This window comes from Garra rufa, chromosome 8 (assembly GCF_049309525.1).
Source record: "Garra rufa chromosome 8, GarRuf1.0, whole genome shotgun sequence".
In the NCBI taxonomy this organism is placed as follows: Eukaryota; Metazoa; Chordata; class Actinopteri; order Cypriniformes; family Cyprinidae; genus Garra; species Garra rufa.
In genome coordinates this window covers 48,021,788-48,043,708 of record NC_133368.1, presented here as the reverse complement: position 1 = coordinate 48,043,708, position 21,921 = coordinate 48,021,788, and the positions used below count along the sequence as shown (strand labels likewise).

The 21,921-nt window shown below is 32.8% G+C and overlaps 1 protein-coding gene across 1 annotated transcript in view; it reads right to left on the bottom strand.

Moving 5' to 3' along the window:
- Positions 1 to 218: 218 nt before the first annotated feature.
- The window catches only part of trpm2 (transient receptor potential cation channel, subfamily M, member 2), a 48,878-nt gene continuing 27,175 nt past the window's right edge, over positions 219 to 21,921 (bottom strand). Inside the window, exons 11-24 of the mRNA XM_073845150.1 lie at positions 21,670 to 21,841; positions 18,087 to 18,267; positions 17,765 to 17,946; positions 14,938 to 15,070; positions 13,424 to 13,511; positions 13,202 to 13,289; positions 9,955 to 10,103; positions 9,809 to 9,861; positions 8,115 to 8,144; positions 7,937 to 8,023; positions 7,652 to 7,730; positions 5,232 to 5,333; positions 2,936 to 3,052; positions 219 to 344 (exon numbers count right to left, since the gene is read on the bottom strand). Of these exons, the coding sequence (XP_073701251.1) occupies positions 219 to 344; positions 2,936 to 3,052; positions 5,232 to 5,333; positions 7,652 to 7,730; positions 7,937 to 8,023; positions 8,115 to 8,144; positions 9,809 to 9,861; positions 9,955 to 10,103; positions 13,202 to 13,289; positions 13,424 to 13,511; positions 14,938 to 15,070; positions 17,765 to 17,946; positions 18,087 to 18,267; positions 21,670 to 21,841 (1,587 nt within the window). The remainder of the gene's footprint in view (positions 345 to 2,935; positions 3,053 to 5,231; positions 5,334 to 7,651; positions 7,731 to 7,936; positions 8,024 to 8,114; positions 8,145 to 9,808; positions 9,862 to 9,954; positions 10,104 to 13,201; positions 13,290 to 13,423; positions 13,512 to 14,937; positions 15,071 to 17,764; positions 17,947 to 18,086; positions 18,268 to 21,669; positions 21,842 to 21,921) is intronic.

Genomic DNA, 21,921 nt, shown 5'->3' with positions numbered 1-21,921 from the left:
CAATTTTAAGTTTGTATCTTGAAATTCCATCATAATTTTAAGAGAAAACGTCCAAACTCTGAGAGAAAACGTCAGCTACCTGTTATTTTTTCTATTCCAATGGCAGAAACAAGCCTCCACAGTTTGTGGCACAGAAATGACACACCTTTTAAGACACAGGAGTGCAGAGTGTGTGTGCACTCATCATTTTGGGCTGTAATGTGTGTGTTTTCCTGAGGTCAAAAGTGTGTTTTGTGACTCTGCGCTATCTGTCGTAGAGCCTCTCTTTGGTACGGACACACACTTGCAGCGCTGCTCACTTCCTGCCACTGGAGCGGCTGATGAGACGACAGCGAGCTCTCCACCTGCAGCAAAAACAAAGACAGCTTCAATTACTCTGAAAACCCAATGAGAGCGGAAATACTGCTGCTTAATTCACTGCATTAAAACCACTTATGGAGCGCTGTCAATATAACTGCACACAGCCATAAAACTCAATGTGTTGATGATGTTTTATGTCTATTGAGACAGCAACCAACTTGTAGACAGTTTTCAGCATCAACTCCTCAAAAAACCATAATGAGCTCCCAGCACAACATAAGCGACTCTAAAATCAACCAAAAATTCATACAAAGCATCTGCTCACCAAGCCAGAATTTATTTGATCTAAAGTACAACTAAAACAGTTCAATTATCAAAATATTTCTATTTGAATATATTTTAAAATGTCATTTATTCCTGTGATCAAAGCTGAATTTTTAACATCATTCAGTCTTTTGTGTCACATGATCCTACAGAAATCATTCTTATATGCTGATTTGCTGTTCAAGAAACATTTAATATATTATTGTAAATATTTAAAACAGTTAAATACATTTTTCAGGATTCTTTAATGAATAGCAAGATCCAAAGACCAGCATTTATCAAATTTATAAAAGCTTTTGTACCATTACACACATTTAAAAGCTTGGAGTCAGTGTCATTTTTGATAAAAAATTAATACTGTTATTTAGCAAATGCTGTTCTTCTAAACTTTCTATTCAAAGAAACATCAAAAAAATTCTACACAGCTGTTTTCAACATCATAATAATAATAAATGTTTTTTTATAAATGCAAATCAGAATATTAGAATGATTTCTGAAGGATCATGTGACACTGAAGACTTGAGTAATGAGGCTGAAAATGTAGCTTTGTAATCACAGGAATAAATGACATTTTAAAATATATTCAAATAGAAAACAGTTATTTTAAATAGTAAAAATATTGTACTGTTTTTACTGCATTGTTAATCAAATAAAAGTCAGAATTGTGAGATAATATTACAATTGCGAACTATATTGTGAGACAGAAAAAAGTGCTTAAAAAAATGCAAAATTGCAAGAAAAAAGTCAGAATTGTGAGATAAAATTAGAATTGTCAAATATAAACTCACAATTGCTAGATCGAGAAATAAGTCAGAATTTCAAGATATAAACTCAGAATTGAGAGATTGATCAAAAAAAAGTTAGAATTTTGAGAAAATTTCAGAATTGCAAGATTGAGAAAAAAAGTCTGAATTAGGCGATTGAGAAAAAAACAATTACGAGATCGAGAAAAAAGTCAGAATTGCAAGGTCAAGAAAAAAGTCAAGAGTTGAGAGATATAAACTGAGATTTGCAAGACCTAGAAAAAAGTCAAAACTGTAAGATACAAACTTGCAATTCTGAGTAAAAAAAGCCAGAACTGGGAGATATAACGTTTTTCATGGTGTTTATATCTTTTTTTTTTCATGGAACAAACTTTAAATCTTACAATTCTGACTTTTTTCAGAATACTGAGTTCACATCTTGCAATTCTGACATTATATGATAGGAAAAATGTCCAAATTGTGACTTCTTAAAATATATTCAAATAGAAAACAGTTATTTTAAATAGTAAAAATATTTTACTGTTTTTACTGCATTGTTAATCAAATAAAAGTCAGAATTGTGAGATAATATTAGAATTGCAAACTATATTGTGAGACAGAAAAAAGTGCTTAAAAAATGCAAAATTGCAAGAAAAAAAGTCAGAATTGTGAGATAAAATTAGAATTGTGAAGTATAAACTCACAATTGCTAGATCGAGAAATAAGTCAGAATTGCAAGATATAAACTCAGAATTGAGAGATTGATAAAAAAAAGTTAGAATTGTGAGAAAAATTCAGAATTGCAAGACAACATTCTCATTTCTGTTCAGTTTATGTCTTGCAAGTTTATCTTACACTTTTTCCTCAATTTTGCAATTCTGTTTCTATCTTGCCATTTTAAATGTGTAATTTTTCTTGCAATTTTTTTTCTTGCAATTCAGATTTTTTTCGATCTTGCAATTCTGACTTTTTTCTTGCAGTTTTTTTTTTTTTCAATTGACCAATACTGACTTTTTTCTCACAATTAATTTTAATTTTAATCGATTTTGCAATTCTGAGTTTAAATCCCACATTTCAATTTTTTTCTCATAATTCTGACTTTTTTTCTAGCACTTTTTTTTCCGATCTCGGAATTCTGAGCTTGTCTTGCAATTCTGACATTTTCTCACAATTTTTGCAATTCAGACTTTTTCTCAGTCTCGTAAATCTGTTTCTATCTTGCAATTTTAAGTTTATATCTCACAGTTCTGTCTTTTTTTCTTGCAATTTTTTATTGAAATTCAGATTTTTTCATTAAAAGTAGGATGAGTCAGTCTTCGTCCAGAAGAAAACGCATGTTGTTAGAAGAGGCCTGAGTCAAAACAGCAGATGGTTTGTATGTCTGAGTCTGATTTAAACCACATCTTGGTTTGCCGCCCACCTGGAGATTTCACTTTCCATTGACAATTTGCCACTTTAGCCGCATTTTAAGCTTATTTGTAAACCAAAGGGACACTTCAAGCTCATTTTGGCCAAATAACTACATTTAAATTGTACAGATATGAGAGGAAGTGATATTTTGTACTCACAATGCGGTTGAGATCTGTCATGAGCGGAGTGTTTTTGTCACAGTGAAGTGTGATGATGGTGGTCTCTATCCAGGCATTATCAGTATTCCTGCTGTCATCTACATAACCCTTATACACCTGCATCAGAGAGGAAACAGCCATTGCACCAGGTGATTATATTTGAAATAATAATATAGAATATTAAATGCAATAAAACTTAATCATATGGAGCATGCAATAAAATAATTCCCTCAAAAAACAAAATTGTGACCCTGGACCACACAATGTGTTTTTGGCTATAGCTACAAATAAACCCGTCCTACTAAAGACTTTCAAGAAATTGACCCTTATGACTGGTTTTGTGGTCCAGGGTCACATATTTGCATAGCAATCACCCAGAACACCCTAGCAACCGCCTATCAAGAACCTAGAATACCTTAACAACACCCTAGCAACCACCCAGAACACCCTAGCAACCGCCTATCAAGAACCTAGAATACCTTAACAACACCCTAGCAATCACCCAGAACACCCTAGCAACCGCCTATCAAGAACCTAGAATACCTTAACAACACCCTAGCAACCACCCAGAACACCCTAGCAACCGCCTATCAAGAACCTAGAATACCTTAACAACACCCTAGCAACCACCCAGAACACCCTAGCAACCGCCTACCAAGAACCTAGAATACCTTAACAACACCCTAGCAACCACCCAGAACACCCTAGCAACCGCCTATTAAGAACCTAGAATACCTTAACAACATCCTAGCAACCACCCAGAACACCCTAGCAACCGCCTATCAAGAACCTAGAATACCTTAACAACACCCTAGCAACCACCCAGAACACCCTAGCAACCGCCTATCAAGAACCTAGAATACCTTAACAACACCCTAGCAACCACCCAGAACACCCTAGCAACCGCCTATCAAGAACCTAGAATACCTTAACAACACCCTAGCAACCACCCAGAACACCCTAGCAACCGCCTATTAAGAACCTAGAATACCTTAACAACACCCTAGCAACCACCCAGAACACCCTAGCAACCGCCTATCAAGAACCTAGAATACCTTAACAACACCCTAGCAACCACCCAGAACACCCTAGCAACTGCCTATCAAGAACCTAGAATACCTTAACAACACCCTAGCAACCACCCAGAACACCCTAGCAACCGCCTACCAAGAACCTAGAATACCTTAACAACACTCTAGCAACCACCCAGAACACCCTAGCAACCGCCTACCAAGAACCTAGAATACCTTAACAACACTCTAGCAACCACCCAGAACACCCTAGCAACCGCCTATTAAGAACCTAGAATACCTTAACAACACCCTAGCAATCACCCAGAACACCCTAGCAACCGCCTATCAAGAACCTAGAATACCTTAACAACACCCTAGCAACCACCCAGAACACCCTAGCAACCGCCTATCAAGAACCTAGAATACCTTAACAACACCCTAGCAATCACCCAGAACACCCTAGCAACCGCCTATCAAGAACCTAGAATACCTTAACAACACCCTAGCAACCACCCAGAACACCCTAGCAACCGCCTATCAAGAACCTAGAATACCTTAACAACACCCTAGCAACCACCCAGAACACCCTAGCAACCGCCTACCAAGAACCTAGAATACCTTAACAACACCCTAGCAACCACCCAGAACACCCTAGCAACCGCCTATCAAGAACCTAGAATACCTTAACAACACCCTAGCAACCACCCAGAACACCCTAGCAACCGCCTACCAAGAACCTAGAATACCTTAACAACACCCTAGCAACCACCCAGAACTCCCTAGCAACCGCCTATCAAGAACCTAGAATACCTTAACACCCTAGCAACCACCCAGAACACCCTAGCAACCGCCTATTAAGAACCTAGAATACCTTAACAACATCCTAGCAACCGCCTATCAAGAACCTAGAATACCTTAACACCCTAGCAACCACCCAGAACACCCTAGCAACCGCCTATTAAGAACCTAGAATACCTTAACAACATCCTAGCAACCGCCTATCAAGAACCTAGAATACCTTAACAACACCCTAGCAACCACCCAGAACACCATAAAACCCCTAACAACACCCTGACAACCACCCATAAAACCCCCTAACAACACCCTGACAACCACTCAGAACACCCTAGCAACAGGAAATGTCTACTAAATGAAAGTTAAACTTATTAGCTAACACGCCTGTAATAAATATATAACCTTTTGTAGTTCAAATCTATAATATAAATGTTTGTAAAATGTCTTTTAATGAGTAAATCAGCTTTTTGTGCATTTATCGTGCTCACCTGTTCTCCAGCATCTAGTTTAGATTTGGTCTTGTCATGTAACTTTTTACCCAGAATCCTTTCCAGAGTCTGCGCTAGACATTCCTCAGGTTTGGCTGGTCCCTGCAAGAAAAAAAAGTTTAGGATCAACTCAATAAAAAGCTAGTTTGTTGTGTTTGAGCATACCTACGTAGCCAATCTTGGTTCCAAAATAAAAAGCAAATATGATGATTTTTATGGCTGTTTAAAAAGCAAATGCAATCTCTACACTAATGGTCAAAAATAATAAAATTTTTTTGTATGTTTTTGAAAGTCTGTTGTGCTCACCAAGAATGCAATTATTTTATCAAAAATACTGTTAAATTGAGAAATATTATTACAATTTTAAATAACTGTTTTCCATTTGAATATATAGTTGTCAGGATTATAGCCTGTTTTGTCTTGTTTTTCCTAGTGTTTTCCCCCCCATGTTTCTCATTCAAATGGTTTAGTCTTTGTCTCCCCCTTTTGGTTTTGCATTAATTGGTTTAGTCTTGCCCATATTTGTATTTCCCCCCTTGTCATCTTATTATCTTGTTTGTAACCACGCCCTGTCTTCAGTGTATTTAAGTCTGTGTTAGTTCACACCCCAGTGTCCGTCGATGACGTCTCTGTGTTTATCCTGCTCCTCGGTTTTTGTTTGTAACGTTACGTCGTGTTTTCTGTCTGCCCTGGATTTTGTTTGTTTATTTAGAATAAATCAGTGTTTTTGTTTAACGTCTTGTTTCCTGTGTTTTCCCTGGTTGCTCTCTCTGCAAGTGTGACAATAGTAAAATGTAATTTATTCCTGTCATCAAACCTGCATTTTCAGCGTCATTACTCCAGTCTTCAGGGTCACATTTTATTTAAAAATTATTCTAATTTGCTGATTTATTATCAATATTAGAAACAGTTGTGCTATTTATTTATATGTTTTATTTTTGGAACCTGTGATACTTTCTTTTTATAATTTATTATTTATTTAAAATAAAAAATAAAATAAAGCTTTAAATTACAAAAAAAAAAAAATACTTTTAAAACAATCATAATATAATATATATTTTTCTCATATATATTTTTACTTTTATTCATTAAGGACAAAGTTTAATTATCAAAAGAGAGAGTAAAGTCCAGGTTTATCATGGTTAACTAAAACTAAAACAATTAAAAAGGTAAAAAAAAATAAATACTTATAAAAATCACAATTTATATACACCGCTGCTTAAAAGTTTTGGCTCAGTTAGATTTCCAATGCTTTTTAAAGGACACTTTTCTGCAGATCAAGGCTGCGATTATTTAATTAGAAAAATACAGAAATAAACTTTAATATTGTGAAATGCTGATGCAATTTAAAATAGTGGTTTTCTATTTTAATATCCTTAAAAATATAATTTATTCCTTTGATGCAAAGCTGAAATTTCAGCATCATTGCTCCAGTCTTGAGTGTCACATGATCCTTCAGAAATCATTCTAATACGTGGATTTATTATCAATGTTGAAAACAGTTGTGCTGCTTAATATTTTTTTTAGAAACTGTGATAAATTTTTATATATTATATAGATTCTTTGATATATAAAACAATATGTTATGATATGTTAAAAAGAACAACATTTATTTAAATTAGAAAACGTTTGTAACAAACATCTCGTTCAAAATGTGGGGTAAGTAAATTGTATCTTTCTTTCTCTCTTTAAAAGATACTTTAATACTTTAATTCAGCAAGTATGTATTAAATTTATAAAAAGTGATAGTAAAGACTTATATTATTAGAAAATATTTTTATTTTGAATAAATGCTGTTCTTTAACTTTTTATTCATCAAAGAATCCTGAAAAAGTATCACAGGTTCCAAAAAATTAAGTTTCCAACATTGATAAAAGTAATAAATTAGGAGATTAAAAATGATTTCTGAAGGATCATGTGACACTGAAGACTAGAGTAATGGCTTTGCATCCCAGAAATAAATTATATTGTAAAGTATATTAAAATAAAAACCTGTTATTTTGAATTGCAATAATATTACTTTTTTTCTGTATCTAATAAATTGAACTTTGATGAGCATAAGAGACTTAAAAAAAAAACATTTAAAATCTTACTGATCCCAAACTTTTGAGCAGCAGTGTATTTTTTTTACAAAATAAAATTGAAAAAATATAAAAAATACTCTCATTTCTGAAGAAGCATGTGACACAGTAACGATGCTGAAAATTCAGCTTTGATCCCAAAAATAAATTACATTTTTCTATGTATTCACATAGAAAACAGCTATTTTAAATTGTAATAATATTTCACAATTTTACTGTATTTTAATTAAATAAATGCAGCCTTGGTGAGCAGAAGAGACTTCAAAAACAAAACATAATCTTGATCATTCTAAATTTCCATTCTGCAGTGTACACTTATCAAATTCTCTGCGTTCTCACCCCAGGAAGAGCCCAGTGTTTCTCTGCATCCTCCCAGATGGCAAGAAACTCCAGCACCTTGCGTTCAGCATCACGCCACCTTTAACAACAGACAAAAAGCTCCGCTATGATTCCTCTCACACGAACAGCGGGATGAACTGAGGACATCTGCTATAATCTGCTATAATCTCATCAATGCCGTCAGACTGTGTTGTTTTTCGTGTGTTCGGTTGTAAACTTCAATCTGATATGAGATTAGAGATTAATTCCAGCGGCGATCAGGACATGAAGAGGATTTATATTCACCTGGTGATGATTGGGTGGAGAATGGGATTCGGGCCGAGGGATTTCAGAGCCCCTTTTCCCCGAATCCCAGTCCTTCCTTCTGGATTCCTGTTAAAATCCATTCATGAGAATAAAACTTAAGCCTGAAGCATATTAAATGCAAATCCCAGTAGTAGAATAAAGACAGAAGAATATATACCTGTACTTGTCTAAGACTGCAGAGTCAGAGCTGTGAAGAGAAAAACATGTGTTTTTATTTACAAAAACAGCAAAATAACAAATACTGTCAGGAATACTAAATCAAGCATTTTATTGTGGTATCGCAGCATCAAAACATTGTCATTATTGTGGTCACATGACGACATGAAACGATAGGTCTTAAAATATACTTAAAGTTTTAGAAAATATAGAAACAATATTTTTTAAACTAATTTATAAAGAACTGAATCATTGTATGTTATATTGTTGTTGCATAATATTTTGTGCATGCAACTTTTATTGTAAATGTCATGAAAAAAATGTATCAGATGTAATTTAGTGTAACAGAGATACTAGTATAGTTTTCACTATTTTTTTTTAATTCGTTTTTATTTTTATTTTTATTGAAGCTTTTGTAAGTCTCTTGTGTGCTTTGTCTTTTTTTGTGTGTATATAGTGTTTATACATTTTTAAGTACATTTTAGTTTTAGTAATTTTGTTAAACAGATTTTTTGTCTTTGCAACTAGATAAAATTTAATATATTTTATTTTAATCTTAAAGTTTTAGCATGTTTGTAATTTTATTTGTCTTATTTATTTATTTATTTTAGTCCTTCAAGTTAAACTAAATAAAAAATAGAAATCTTGTCTTAGCAACTAAATAAAATATTAAAATTGTAGTTAAAGGTTTAATTTTGTTGTGTTATGAAATTTTTGTTAGTTTTTATTTTAGTTTTAGATATTTTAGTCCATCATGTTACCTGAATAAAAATATTAATGTTGCCTTTTTATATTTGATTTTTAGTTCAGTTATTATTTATTTTATTTCCTGTAATGAAAACTGCTCAGTTTTAATTTTAGTAAACTATAATAACATTTGTCCATTTCAGTTTTGTTTTTTGTTATAAGTGTGCCTGTGTTAATGCCAACTGCATAAATTAGGGCTCAGGTGTTTATTTTTATGGAAATTTTAATATTTCCTTCAAAAAATCCATTTTACTCTCCGTACAAAAAATACTCACACTCAAAAATGTCCACATTGAAACCCATTAAAACTGCAATTATTTAACTCCCATTTGACTATAAAATGATGCAATGCAATATTTGCTAATACTGTAGGCATTCATTCTATCAGCAAGGCTTCAAATTTTACTGCAATTTTTGCAAATTTGGCATATACATAAAAAATTAAATAAAAATCTAACACTACATAAAAATATAAATGCCTCATAATTAATGTTGTTGTTCTTCACTGACACACCCAAGAATCTAATAAGCAAAGAAAAAAAAATCTGCTTAGCATTTAGTATATGGAAATACTCTTTTTCATTTTTTCATAAAAAAAAAAAACACCTGTGGCATTATGCAAACAAACTGAAAATTAATGAATGTTTGGCATCAATATTAATAAATCATATTTTTATGACAGTTTTTGGACATTTACATTTTTGTCCATTTTGCACCTATGTGTTACTTTTTTTTGACGCACAAGGGTTAAACAAATTTACCATTAATGCAGACACTGCATGTTTTCATTCACATGCATAAACTTTGTAAAGATGTTTCCGACAAGACAAATGTACCAAACGACAGACTACATATTTAATCATGCATAATAATTTCACAAACATCGATATAACACATTGATGTAATATAATTTGATTAAATGTGCTCTATTTGCCACTATAAACTCACTCGCTGCTGTCCTGTTGATTATAAACTGGAGGATGGTATAGAGTGAAGTTTACCTAAAAAAGCAAAATGTGTGTCACGTAAGATAAATAATCCAACATAATGTTGCTTAATTTAATAAGATATGTTATATAATTGATATCAGGCACCTCCCAGGGCACCTTCTCCTCAGGCACAGGGAAGCGTTTGACGGTACTGTTGGGATACTGAAGCTGACGGGCAAACATGTGAGGAGCTGATTCCTCATCTGTCTCCTGTCCACTAGATTCACCATCATCTCTGTCAGAGCTTCTACCTGCTGGAGCAACAGAGGACTTCATTTACAGCGGCAGCAAACAGACACTGCCTTGAATTTAGAGCAATGATGCTGAAAATCCAGATTTGATCACAGCAATAAAGGACTTTTTTACAGTATATCCACATAGAAAATGCTATTTTAAAGTGTAACTAGAGAGTAAAGTTTGTAGACAAAGTTTGAAATAGTTGTAAAAGCTTTAAGTTTAAAAGTTTAAATAAATAGTTTAAGTTGCTAGGGTACTAGGGTGTTACTAACATGTTAGCATCAATAGCAAATTGCTAGCATGTTGCTAGCCTGTTACTTACATGATTAACAAGTTACTAGCATGTTGCTAGCATGATTAGCTAGCATTCATTTCTATAATTTATTTAAATATATATATATATATATATATATATATATATATATATACTGACTCCAAGCCTTTGAATGGTATAATGTTACAAAGGCTTTTTATTTCAGATAAATGCTGATCTTTGGTTGCCAATTGGTTGCTACGGTAATCTGGGTGGTTGCTAAGCTGTTGCTAGGGTGATCTGAGTGGTTGTCAGGGTGTTGTTAGGGGGTTTTATGGTTTTATGGGTGGTTGTCAGGGTGTTGTTAGGGGTTTTATGGTGTTCTGGGTGGCTGCTAGGGTGTTGTTAAGGTATTCTAGGTTCTTGATAGGCGGTTGCTAGGGAGTTCTGGGTGGTTGCTAGGGTGTTGTTAAGGTATTCTAGGTTCTTGGTAGGCGGTTGCTAGGGTGTTCTGGGTGGTTGCTAGGGTGTTGTTAAGGTATTCTAGGTTCTTGATAGGCGGTTGCTAGGGTGTTCTGGGTGGTTGCTAGGGTGTTGATAAGGTATTCTAGGTTCTTGATAGGCGGTTGCTAGGGTGTTCTGGGTGGTTGCTAGGGTGTTGTTAAGGTATTCTAGGTTCTTGATAGGCGGTTGCTAGGGTGTTCTGGGTGATTGCTATGCAGTTGCTAGGGTACCTGGGGCAGTTGCCACAGTGTTGCTATGCAGCTGCGAGGGTACTTGGGTTGGTAGTTTGGGCTGTTGCTAGGGTACCTGGGATGACTGCTGGGACAGTTGCTAAGGTACTTGGGGGGGTTGCTAAGATGCTGCTTTGTGGTTTCTAGTGTGCCTGGGGCGGTTGTTAAGGTGTTGCTATGTGGTTGCTAGGATACTCAGGCTAGTTGCTAGGGTGTTACTAACATGTTAGCATCATTAGCCAGTTACAAGCATGTTTCTAGCATGATTAGCATGTTATTAACATGTTGCTAACATGATCAGCATGTTACTAGCATGATTAGCTAGTTACTTGCATGTTGCTAGCATTATTAGCTAGTTACTGGCATGTTGCTAGTATGATTAGCATGTTGTTAGCTTGTTGTTAGCATTATTAGCAAGTGGATTATTAGCAAGTGGCAGCATGTTTGAATAGCATGTTATTAGCATGTTGCTAGCATGATTAACATGTTAATAACATAATTAACGAGTGGCTAACATGTTGCTAGCATGATAAACAAGTTACTTGCATGTTGCTACATTAGCAAGTTACTAGCATGATTAGCATGTTACTAGCATGTTGTTAACATGATTAGCAAGTTGCTAGCATGATTAACATGTTACTAGCATGATTAGTATTTTTACTATCATAATTAACAAGTTATTTGCATGTTGCTATGTTATTAGCTAGTTACTAGAATGATTAGCCTGTTATTAACAAGTTATTATTATGATTAGCAAGTTGCTAGCATGTTTCTAGTATGATTAGCATGTTATTAACATGTTAGCATGATTACCATGTCACTAGCATGTTTCAAGCATGATGAGCAAGTTACTTGCATGTTGTTAGCATTATTAGCTAGTTACTAGCATGTTGCTAGCATGATTAGCATGTTACTAGCATGTTGCTAGCATGATTAGCATGTTACTAGCATGTTGTTAGCATGATTAGCAAGTTGCTAACATTATTAGCAAGTTACTTGCATGTTGTTAGAATTATTAGCTAGTTACTAACATGTTTTGCTAGCATAATTAGCATGTTACTAGCATGTTGTTAGCATGATTAGCAAGTTATTTGCATGTTGTTATGTAATTAGCTAGTTACTAGAATGATTATCCAGTTATTAACATTTTATTATCATGATTAGCAAGTTGCTAGCATGTTTCTAGCATAATTAGCATGTTATTAACATGTTAGCATGATTACCATGTCACTAGCATGTTTCAAGCATGAGCAAGTTACTTGCATTATGTTAGCATTATTAGCTAGTTACTAGCATGTTGCTAGCATGATTAGCATGTTACTAGCATGTTGTTAGCATGATTAGCAAGTTGCTAACATTATTAACAAGCTACTTGCATGTTGTTAGCATTATTAGCTAGTTACTAACATGTTTTGCTAGCATAATTACCATGTCACTAGCATGTTTCAAGCATGATTAGCATGTTATTATCATGATTAGCAAGTTGCTAGCATGTTTCTAGCATGATTAGCATGTTATTAACATGTTAGCATGATTACCATGTCACTAGCATGTTTCAAGCATGATTACCATGTTATTATCATGATTAACAAGTTGCTAGCATGTTTCTAGCATGATTAGCATGTTATTAACATGTCAGCATAATTACCATGTCACTAGCATGTTTCAAGCATGATTAGCATGTTATAATGATTAGCAAGTTGCTAGCATGTTTCTAGCATGATTAACATGTTATTAACATGTTAGCATGATTACCATGTCACTAGCATGTTTCAAGCATGATTAACATGTTTAAAACAGCTAAAGCCAGCCTAGCCTGGTTGTATAGTCTTAGTTGGTTTTTAACAGGTCTCCCAGCCTGACCAGCTGAGCTAAAATTAGCCAAAACCACTTTAAAACCAGCCTAGGAGATCAGCTTAGGCTAGTTTTATGTTTATTGTAAATGGAGAGTTGTTAGGCTTTGCTATAGCAATAAACAGCTTAAATACACCAAAAGTTTTCACCCTCTCAATGTAAGTCTAAGAGATTTTTGGTGGATTTGATACTTTAAGAAATCTGTTAAACATACATATGATGCTCCATAAGGATGCCTACATCTTATAAGAGCTGATTTAAAAACACTGCTCACTCATTAGAGGCGGCTGCATTTTAGATTTGCATCCCTGAGATTTCAGCGCGTCTACAATCCATCGTAAGGCTTTGGTGGACTCTGAGACCTGCCAGAAGACAAGACATTCACCAGCTGACACTCTCATTCGCTTTGACATGCTGCCTGAAAGCATGAACAGACCAAACCGACTGTAAAACACTATTTCTGGGGTATTTGTGAGTGTTTGTGGCAGAACAACACCTGCTCTTCAAGCCTGGCCAGTCGTTTTGCCATAGTGGCAGAAACCATCTCCTGCTCGCGCTCCAGAAGTTCTGACATTACACCAACCCTGAGAGGAAAACAGACACGATTAACCTTCATATGAGCTTCAAATTCGTAAGCCTTACCCTCTTAAATTAATTGCTGAGTTATTTGATTGCCTTATGATAGTACATTAATGCCATACTATGCACCAAAACAAGACAAAATGCATGTTGTTGTTTATTTAGTACTGACCTGAATCTCAAGAGAACACAAGAGAAATAATAGTTGAATTTATAAAAATGGCCTTCTTTCAAAAGTTTACACCCCCTTGATTCTTAATACTGTGTTGTTACCTGAATGATCCACAGCTGTGTTTTTTCTTTTAGTGATAGTTGTTCATGAGTCCCATGTTTGTCCTGAACTGCCTGCTGTTCTTCAGAAAAATCCTTCAGGTACCACAAATTCTTTGGTTTTCCATCATTTTGGAGTATTATAACCCTTTCCAACAATGACTGTATGATTTTGAGATCCATCTTTTCACACTGAGGACAACTGAGGGACTCATACACAACTATTACAGAAGGTTCAAACGCTCACTGATGCTCCAGAAGGACAAACCATGCATTAAGAGTCGGGGGTGAAAACTTTTGAACCGAATGAAGATGTGTACATTTTTCTTAATTTGTCTAAATATCATATTGTTTTAATTTACTACTGCCCTTTAGAAGCTACTGAAGACAGTTTCAATTTACCCTGATCTTCAAATTCCGGCTCTTAATGCATGGTTTGTCCTTCTGGAGCATCAGTGAGTGTTTGAACCTTCTGTAATAGTTGCATATGAGTCCCTCAGTTGTCCTCAGTGTGAAAAGATGGATCTCAAAATCATACAGTCATTGTCGGAAAGGGTTCAAATACACAAAAATGCTGGAAAACCAAAAAATTTGTGGGACCTAAAGGACTTTTCTGAGGAACAGCAGGCAGTTTAACTGTTCAGGACAAACAAGGAACTCATGAACAACTATCACTAAACATATATTTTAATTGTTAAAAGGTACATAGTTTAAGAATTGGATTTTAACCAATTTCAACTCATTTTTTTACGTTATACGAGATTTAAATTAAAACAATTTTAAGTTGAAATTATTTGTAGAGCCAATTTGATTTTTTTCTGATAAGGTTTTTTAGTTTAAGTAGTTTTTTTTTTTTTTTTACAGTAAAAACAATCCGTAAATGTGTTAAAAGTAATATTGCGCACAGTCTGGACAGGATGTGTCTACTTCATACTTCATGTCATATAATTAATATTCATGAGTGTAAGAATTGTGCACTCGTGAATATTGTATTAAGCTCCTCCCAGATGTCTAGATCATTACCAAGCTCCTCCCACTACATTCTCAGATCATTACTAAGCCCCTCCCCATATTCTAGAGTAGATTTAAATGTAACTTCCTCTAAATTCAGATCAAAGTCTGTTAGATGTTATATTTTGGTCTTGTTCATCTCTAAGTTACTTCTCTGCAGTGTCCTGGATTCGATGCTCCACGCTCTGGCTCTCGTCCTGTCGTGTTGATGCCAGATAGTTGTCCTTCATGTAGGCCTCCCATGATAACAGCTCCTCATCCTCAGTCCGCTGCAATTCCTGTCCTGTGAAGAATCATGCACTTAAACCAGGGACTGAGACACTCAACAGTAGTTTTTAACTTATGAATATATTAAAAATGAAAGGCAACATCAAATTCTTTGGGTTCGATTTCCAGGAAATGTATGAACTTATAAATTGTAAACACTAAATGTCAAATTATTATTTTAAATGGCATATTTTTAAGTGTATAAATGTAAAATTATAATTTTTTTTAATTATATATATTTAGGAGCCAAGCACCAAATGTGCATCGTCTTATTATTTTTTTCCCATCAGAATCCTTGGGTCATGCCGAGTCGAATAAACACCAAAATTTAAAAATCGTAAGGTTTATTTTTTTGCTATTTTTAATAGCTCGATTAACGTACTTTTTCGAACTCGTCCTAGACGGTTTGTCTGATTTTCACCAAATTTAGCTCAGATCATCTTTAGACAATGCTGGCTAAAAATTATGGAATTCAAGTTGATTAGTCAAACCGTTCTGGAATAACGCACAAACAAATTCCACAAAGGGCAAGCAAAAAGTGATGTGAGGCTGTATCTCCACAACTGTTTGGCATAGTGAGACAAAATTGGTGTGTGTTATAACAAGCATGATATAAGGCTACCTGCACAGTTTCAGAGCAGTGCTACCAAGTGGTCAGGAGATATGAAAAATTGCTTATAACTTCAGATTGGTTTGGCCAAAACTGGTCTCTTTAGATTTGGTGCAGCATGCTTAGTCAAACCATGCCCAACTTTCCCTTTTCAGCCATTTTGGGTGTCAGACATTTTTAATTTGGATTTGAAATGCTATATTTTACAAATGCATTGGCGTATCATTAAGAAACTCTTGGCAGCGCCACCTTGTGGCCAAAAGTTATGAAGAAATGTAAAAAAAATGCTACTAACTTTTGATTATTCTGGCCTATTGTAATGAAATTGTCAATATATTCTTTGGGTCATGCCTAGAACATATACACCAAATTTGCCATATATCCGGCATTTTGATTTATGTTAGAATTTTTCGAGCTCCTCCTAGACTGTTTGTGCGATTTTCACCAAATTTGACTCGGATCATATTTAGACCATGCTGGCACAAAGTTATGGATTTCGTGTTGAAATACAAAATAGTTTTCGCTTAATGCATCAATGAATCAATATGGTAACAACGCCACCTATTGGTCAAGAGTGATAAACCATTCATTAACCATTAATTAACAAATTTCCAAAAATGCTTATAACTTTTGATTGCATCAGTCTATTGTAATGCGACTGGTCTCAATATTTTCCTTGGGTCATGCCGACAACATACTCAAACTCCTCCGCGACCGTTCGTCCAGTTTACACCAAAATCGTGTCAGATCATCTTCGGACTGGGTCATGGCGACAATATAAACACCAACTTTTCACCAATAGTCAGTCAAACTTCCTGTCCGCCATTTTGATATATTTTTCGAACTCCTCCTAGACCATTGGTCCAATTTTCACCAAATTGGACTCAGATCATCTTCAGACCTTGCTGGCAAAAAGTGATGGATTTCATGTCGAAATACAAAACGTTTTTTGTTTAACGCATCAACGAATCAATTTGGTAACCTATTGGTCAAGAGTGATAAACCATTCATTAACCATTAATTATGAAATTTAGCAAAAATGCTAATAACTTTTGAAACTGACCACGCCAAATCAATTTGATAACAGCCCCACCTATTGGTCAAGAGTGATAAACCAGTCATTAACCATTAATTATGAAATTTCCAAAAATGTTAATAACTTTTGATTGCATTAGTCTATTGTAATGCAACTGGTCTCAATATTTTCCTTGGGTCATGCCGACAACATACTCAAACTCCTCCGCGACCGTTCGTCCAGTTTACACCAAAATCGAGTCAGATCATCTTCGGACTGTGCTGACACAAAGTTATGGATTTTGTGTCGATAGCCAAAACCATTTTTGATTAGCACCACAACAAATCTGAGCCATGATGCCAAAATGACTCTGAGGCTTTATCCCTGTAAAGCTTTGATATATTGACACCAAACTTTGTGTGTGTCATTGGCACCTCACATTGAACACACCACATCGATTTGATAACAGTGCCACCTATTGGTGAAAAGTGATAACCCATTAAATGACATTACTAGTGTTTTTTTCTCACTCATTTTGACTAAAATCATCTTAAAATTGGCTTCAGTTACTCATTGCTTCATGATGCTTGCTGCCTTGCTTGACTGGTGCTTGGCCCCTTAATTGCTGCTTGCAGCTATATTTATAATTATTATACATTTTTATTATTTTTACATTTTATATATTTATTATACATTTCATTTATTATGCATTTGACTAATTTGTATTACTTTAAAAATATATTATATTAAATATATTATATTTATATTATAAATATATAATATATTAAAATATATTTTAGAAATGTAACATTAATTTTAATGCTTTTGATGCAATGATTTTAAGCATTAAATTTAATATCAACTATTTCAGATGCAGCAAACATGCAGCAGCTAAATAACCAAAATTAATCATATTTTGTTGGTTTTTATATAGATCAGACAGACTTTTCTTGTCTTAGTTGGTGCTTATTGCCCAGTATAAACTAGACTAGGCTGGACTAGACTTCATGCTGTTGACTAATGAGAATCAGTGATCTATCACGGTGTGTGTGTGTGTGTTATCTGTAGAAGGCGTTTAGGCTCACTGAAGTGCTCGTGTCTGTGTGAAGGGTAGCGCAGCAGCACTCCTTTGATGAAGATAATGATGTGACTGAGCAGGATGAACGGTGGAGGAAGAGCAGGTCGACTGTGGTACTCCTTAATCAGCTCATAGCGCTGGAACTTCCAGATGGTGTCCGTGTTGTCTTGAACCTCCTGGAACGTATAGCTGTGATGCACAATGACAGACGACTGCTGTGAAATTCACTGCAGTATTTTATCATGCAACTTCTACAGTGTTGCATGTAGACAGTAGGCATCAAGTCAGCTCATTAGGTTTTGGAATCAGAGCCGTCTCTGTTTACTCACTTGAAAATAGCGATGAGGAGGTTGAGCAGCAGGATGTTGGCGAACAGCAGATAGACACACAGCATGATGATGGTCAGCCATTCTGGGAAGGCCGGCATGTTATCACTGTTTAGCATGGGACATTTGGGCTTCAGAGGATCGGAGCCATTCACACTACAGGTGCCCAAATCAAACTGAGTGTCTGGATCACAAAATACAGAAACATTAGCTTTGTGATTTTAGTATTTGAATGTTTTCTTCAATTAACAATTGCCTTACAGTCACTGATTACAAGTTTACAAAAGATAGTTTTTACATTTTACACACTATATGCTGCAATGCTTTATAATGTAAGAAAAATATTGCATTTTTTATTAGAATTTTATTGCATGTTTAAATAAAAATGTTCTACAACTGACTTATAACTGACTTCAACTACTAATAGTCGTTGATTATATATATTTTTATATAATTTGTAATATTTGCATGTGCAATTGTTATAACAAACCTAACGTTATTGCATATTTAAATTGCAATTTGCATTAAACTGTATTGTATATTTTTGATTATAAGTATGCTAAACAATGTTTTTTGCATATTTGCGTACAATATTCAATATTTGCACTTGCAATATTTTGTAATGTAACAAACTGAATTTTATTGCATATTTAAATTGCATTGCATATTTTTTAATAAGTATGCAAAACACTGTTGTTTACATTTTTACATATAATATTTAATATTTGCATATGCAATATTTTGTAATACAGGAATCCTAAATTTATTGCATATTTAAATTGAATTTTGCATGAAATTGTATTGCATATTTTGATTTTATATTCATATTTCATATTTTTACATTTAATAGGTGCATATGCAATATTTTGTAATATACCAAACTTAATTTTACTGCATATTTGAAATGCTTTTTTGCATTAAATTGTATTGCATTTATGATTATAAGTATGCAAAACACAGATTGTTGCATATTTACATATAATATTTAATATTTGCATATGAAATAATTTATAATATAAAAACTTAATTTTATTGCATATTTAAATTGCATTTTGCAATTAACTGTATTGCATATTTTTTATCAAAAGAATTCAAAACAATGTTTTTGCATATTTTTATATATGTAATATTTGCATGTGCAATATTTTATAATATAACAAACCTAACGTTATTGCATATTTAAATAGCAATTTGCATTAAACTGTATTGTATATTTTTGATTATAAGTATGCAAAACAATGTTTTTTGCATATTTGCGTACAATATTCAATATTTGCACTTGCAATATTTTGTAATGTAACAAACTGAATTTTATTGCATATTTAAATTGCATTGCATATTTTTTAATAAGTATGCAAAACACTGTTGTTTACATTTTTACATATAATATTTAATATTTGCATATGCAATATTTTGTAATACAGGAATCCTAATTTTATTGCATATTTAAATTGAATTTTGCATGAAATTGTATTGCATATTTTGATTTTATATTCATATTTCATATTTTTACATTTAATATGTGCATATGCAATATTTTGTAATATACCAAACTTAATTTTACTGCATATTTGAAATGCTTTTTTGCATTAAATTGTATTGCATTTATGATTATAAGTATGCAAAACACAGATTGTTGCATATTTACATATAATATTTAATATTTGCAAATGAAATAATTTATAATATAAAAACTTAATTTTATTGCATATTTAAATTGCATTTAGCAATTAACTGTATTGCATATTTTTTATCAAAAGATTTCAAAACAATGTTTTTGCATATTTTTATATATGTAATATTTGCATGTGCAATATTTTATAATATAACAAACCTAACGTTATTGCATATTTAAATAGCAATTTGCATTAAACTTCATTGTATATTTTTGATTATAAGTATGCAAAACAACGTTTTTTGCATATTTGCATACTTGCAAACTTAATTTTATGGCATATTTAAATTGCAATATGCATTAAACTGTATTGCATATTTTTATATTTTGTAATTATAGCAAACTTAATTTTATTGCATATTTAAATTGCATTGCATATTTTTGATTATAAGTATGCAAAACACAGTTTTTTTTTATATTTACATTTAATATTTAATATTTGCAGATGCAATATTTTGCAATATAGAAAACTTAATTTTATTGCATATTTAAACTGAATTTTGCAATTAACTGTATTGCATATTTTTTATCAAAAGAATTCAAAACAATGTTTTTGCATATTTTTATATATGTAATATTTGCATGCGCAATATTTTATAATATAACAAACCTAACGTTATTGCATATTTAAATAGCAATTTGCATTAAACTTCATTGTATATTTTTGATTATAAGTATGCAAAACAACGTTTTTTGCATATTTGCATACTTGCAAACTTAATTTTATGGCATATTTAAATTGCAATATGCATTAAACTGTATTGCATATTTTTATATTTTGTAATTATAGCAAACTTAATTTTATTGCATATTTAAATTGCATTGCATATTTTTGATTATAAGTATGCAAAACACAGTTTTTTTTTATATTTACATTTAATATTTAATATTTGCAGATGCAATATTTTGCAATATAGAAAACTTAATTTTATTGCATATTTAAACTGAATTTTGCAATTAACTGTATTGCATATTTTTTATCAAAAGAATTCAAAACAATGTTTTTGCATATTTTTATATATGTAATATTTGCATGTGCAATATTTTATAATATATCAAACCTAACGTTATTGCATATTTAAATAGCAATTTGCATTAAACTTCATTGTATATTTTTGATTATAAGTATGCAAAACAAAGTTTTTTGCATATTTGCATACTTGCAAACTTAATTTTATGGCATATTTAAATTGCAATATGCATTAAACTGTATTGCATATTTTTATATTTTGTAATTATAGCAAACTTAATTTTATTGCATATTTAAATTGCATTGCATATTTTTGATTATAAGTATGCAAAACACAGTTTTTTTTATATTTACATTTAATATTTAATATTTGCAGATGCAATATTTTGCAATATAGAAAACTTAATTTTATTGCATATTTAAACTGAATTTTGCAATTAACTGTATTGCATATTTTTTATCAAAAGAATTCAAAACAATGTTTTTGCATATTTTTATATATGTAATATTTGCATGTGCAATATTTTATAATATAACAAACCTAACGTTATTGCATATTTAAATAGCAAACTTTATTGTATATTTTTGATTATAAGTATGCAAAAAAATGTTTTTTGCATATTTGCATACTTGCAAACTTAATTTTATGGCATATTTAAATTGCAATATGCATTAAACTGTATTGCATATTTTTATATTTTGTAATTATAGCAAACTTAATTTTATTGCATATTTAAATTGCATTGCATATTTTTGATTATAAGTATGCAAAACACAGTTTTTTTTTATATTTACATTTAATATTTAATATTTGCAGATGCAATATTTTGTAATATAGAAAACTTAATTTTATTGCATATTTAAACTGAATTTTGCATTAAATTGTAATTAAATAAAAAATATATAAGTGATTTCATATGTGAAGTTAGTAAACTGCTCACTGTCTATATTAGTCGGGACATTGCCGAATATGATGAGGTAGGGCTCATAGACGGCTCCGCGGATGATCCAGTTCAGTCTGTCTTCATTGTGAATCAAAATGCCCTGCTTGGCCACACCGTACGCCACCACCCAGATACTGAGCAGAAACATGAAGAAGAACAAATCCATCATCTGCAAAAAGAGAAGAGACAACATTTATAGCTCAGTCTGTCTGCATTTGGTGTCATGCAAAAACATGTTGCATTATGAGA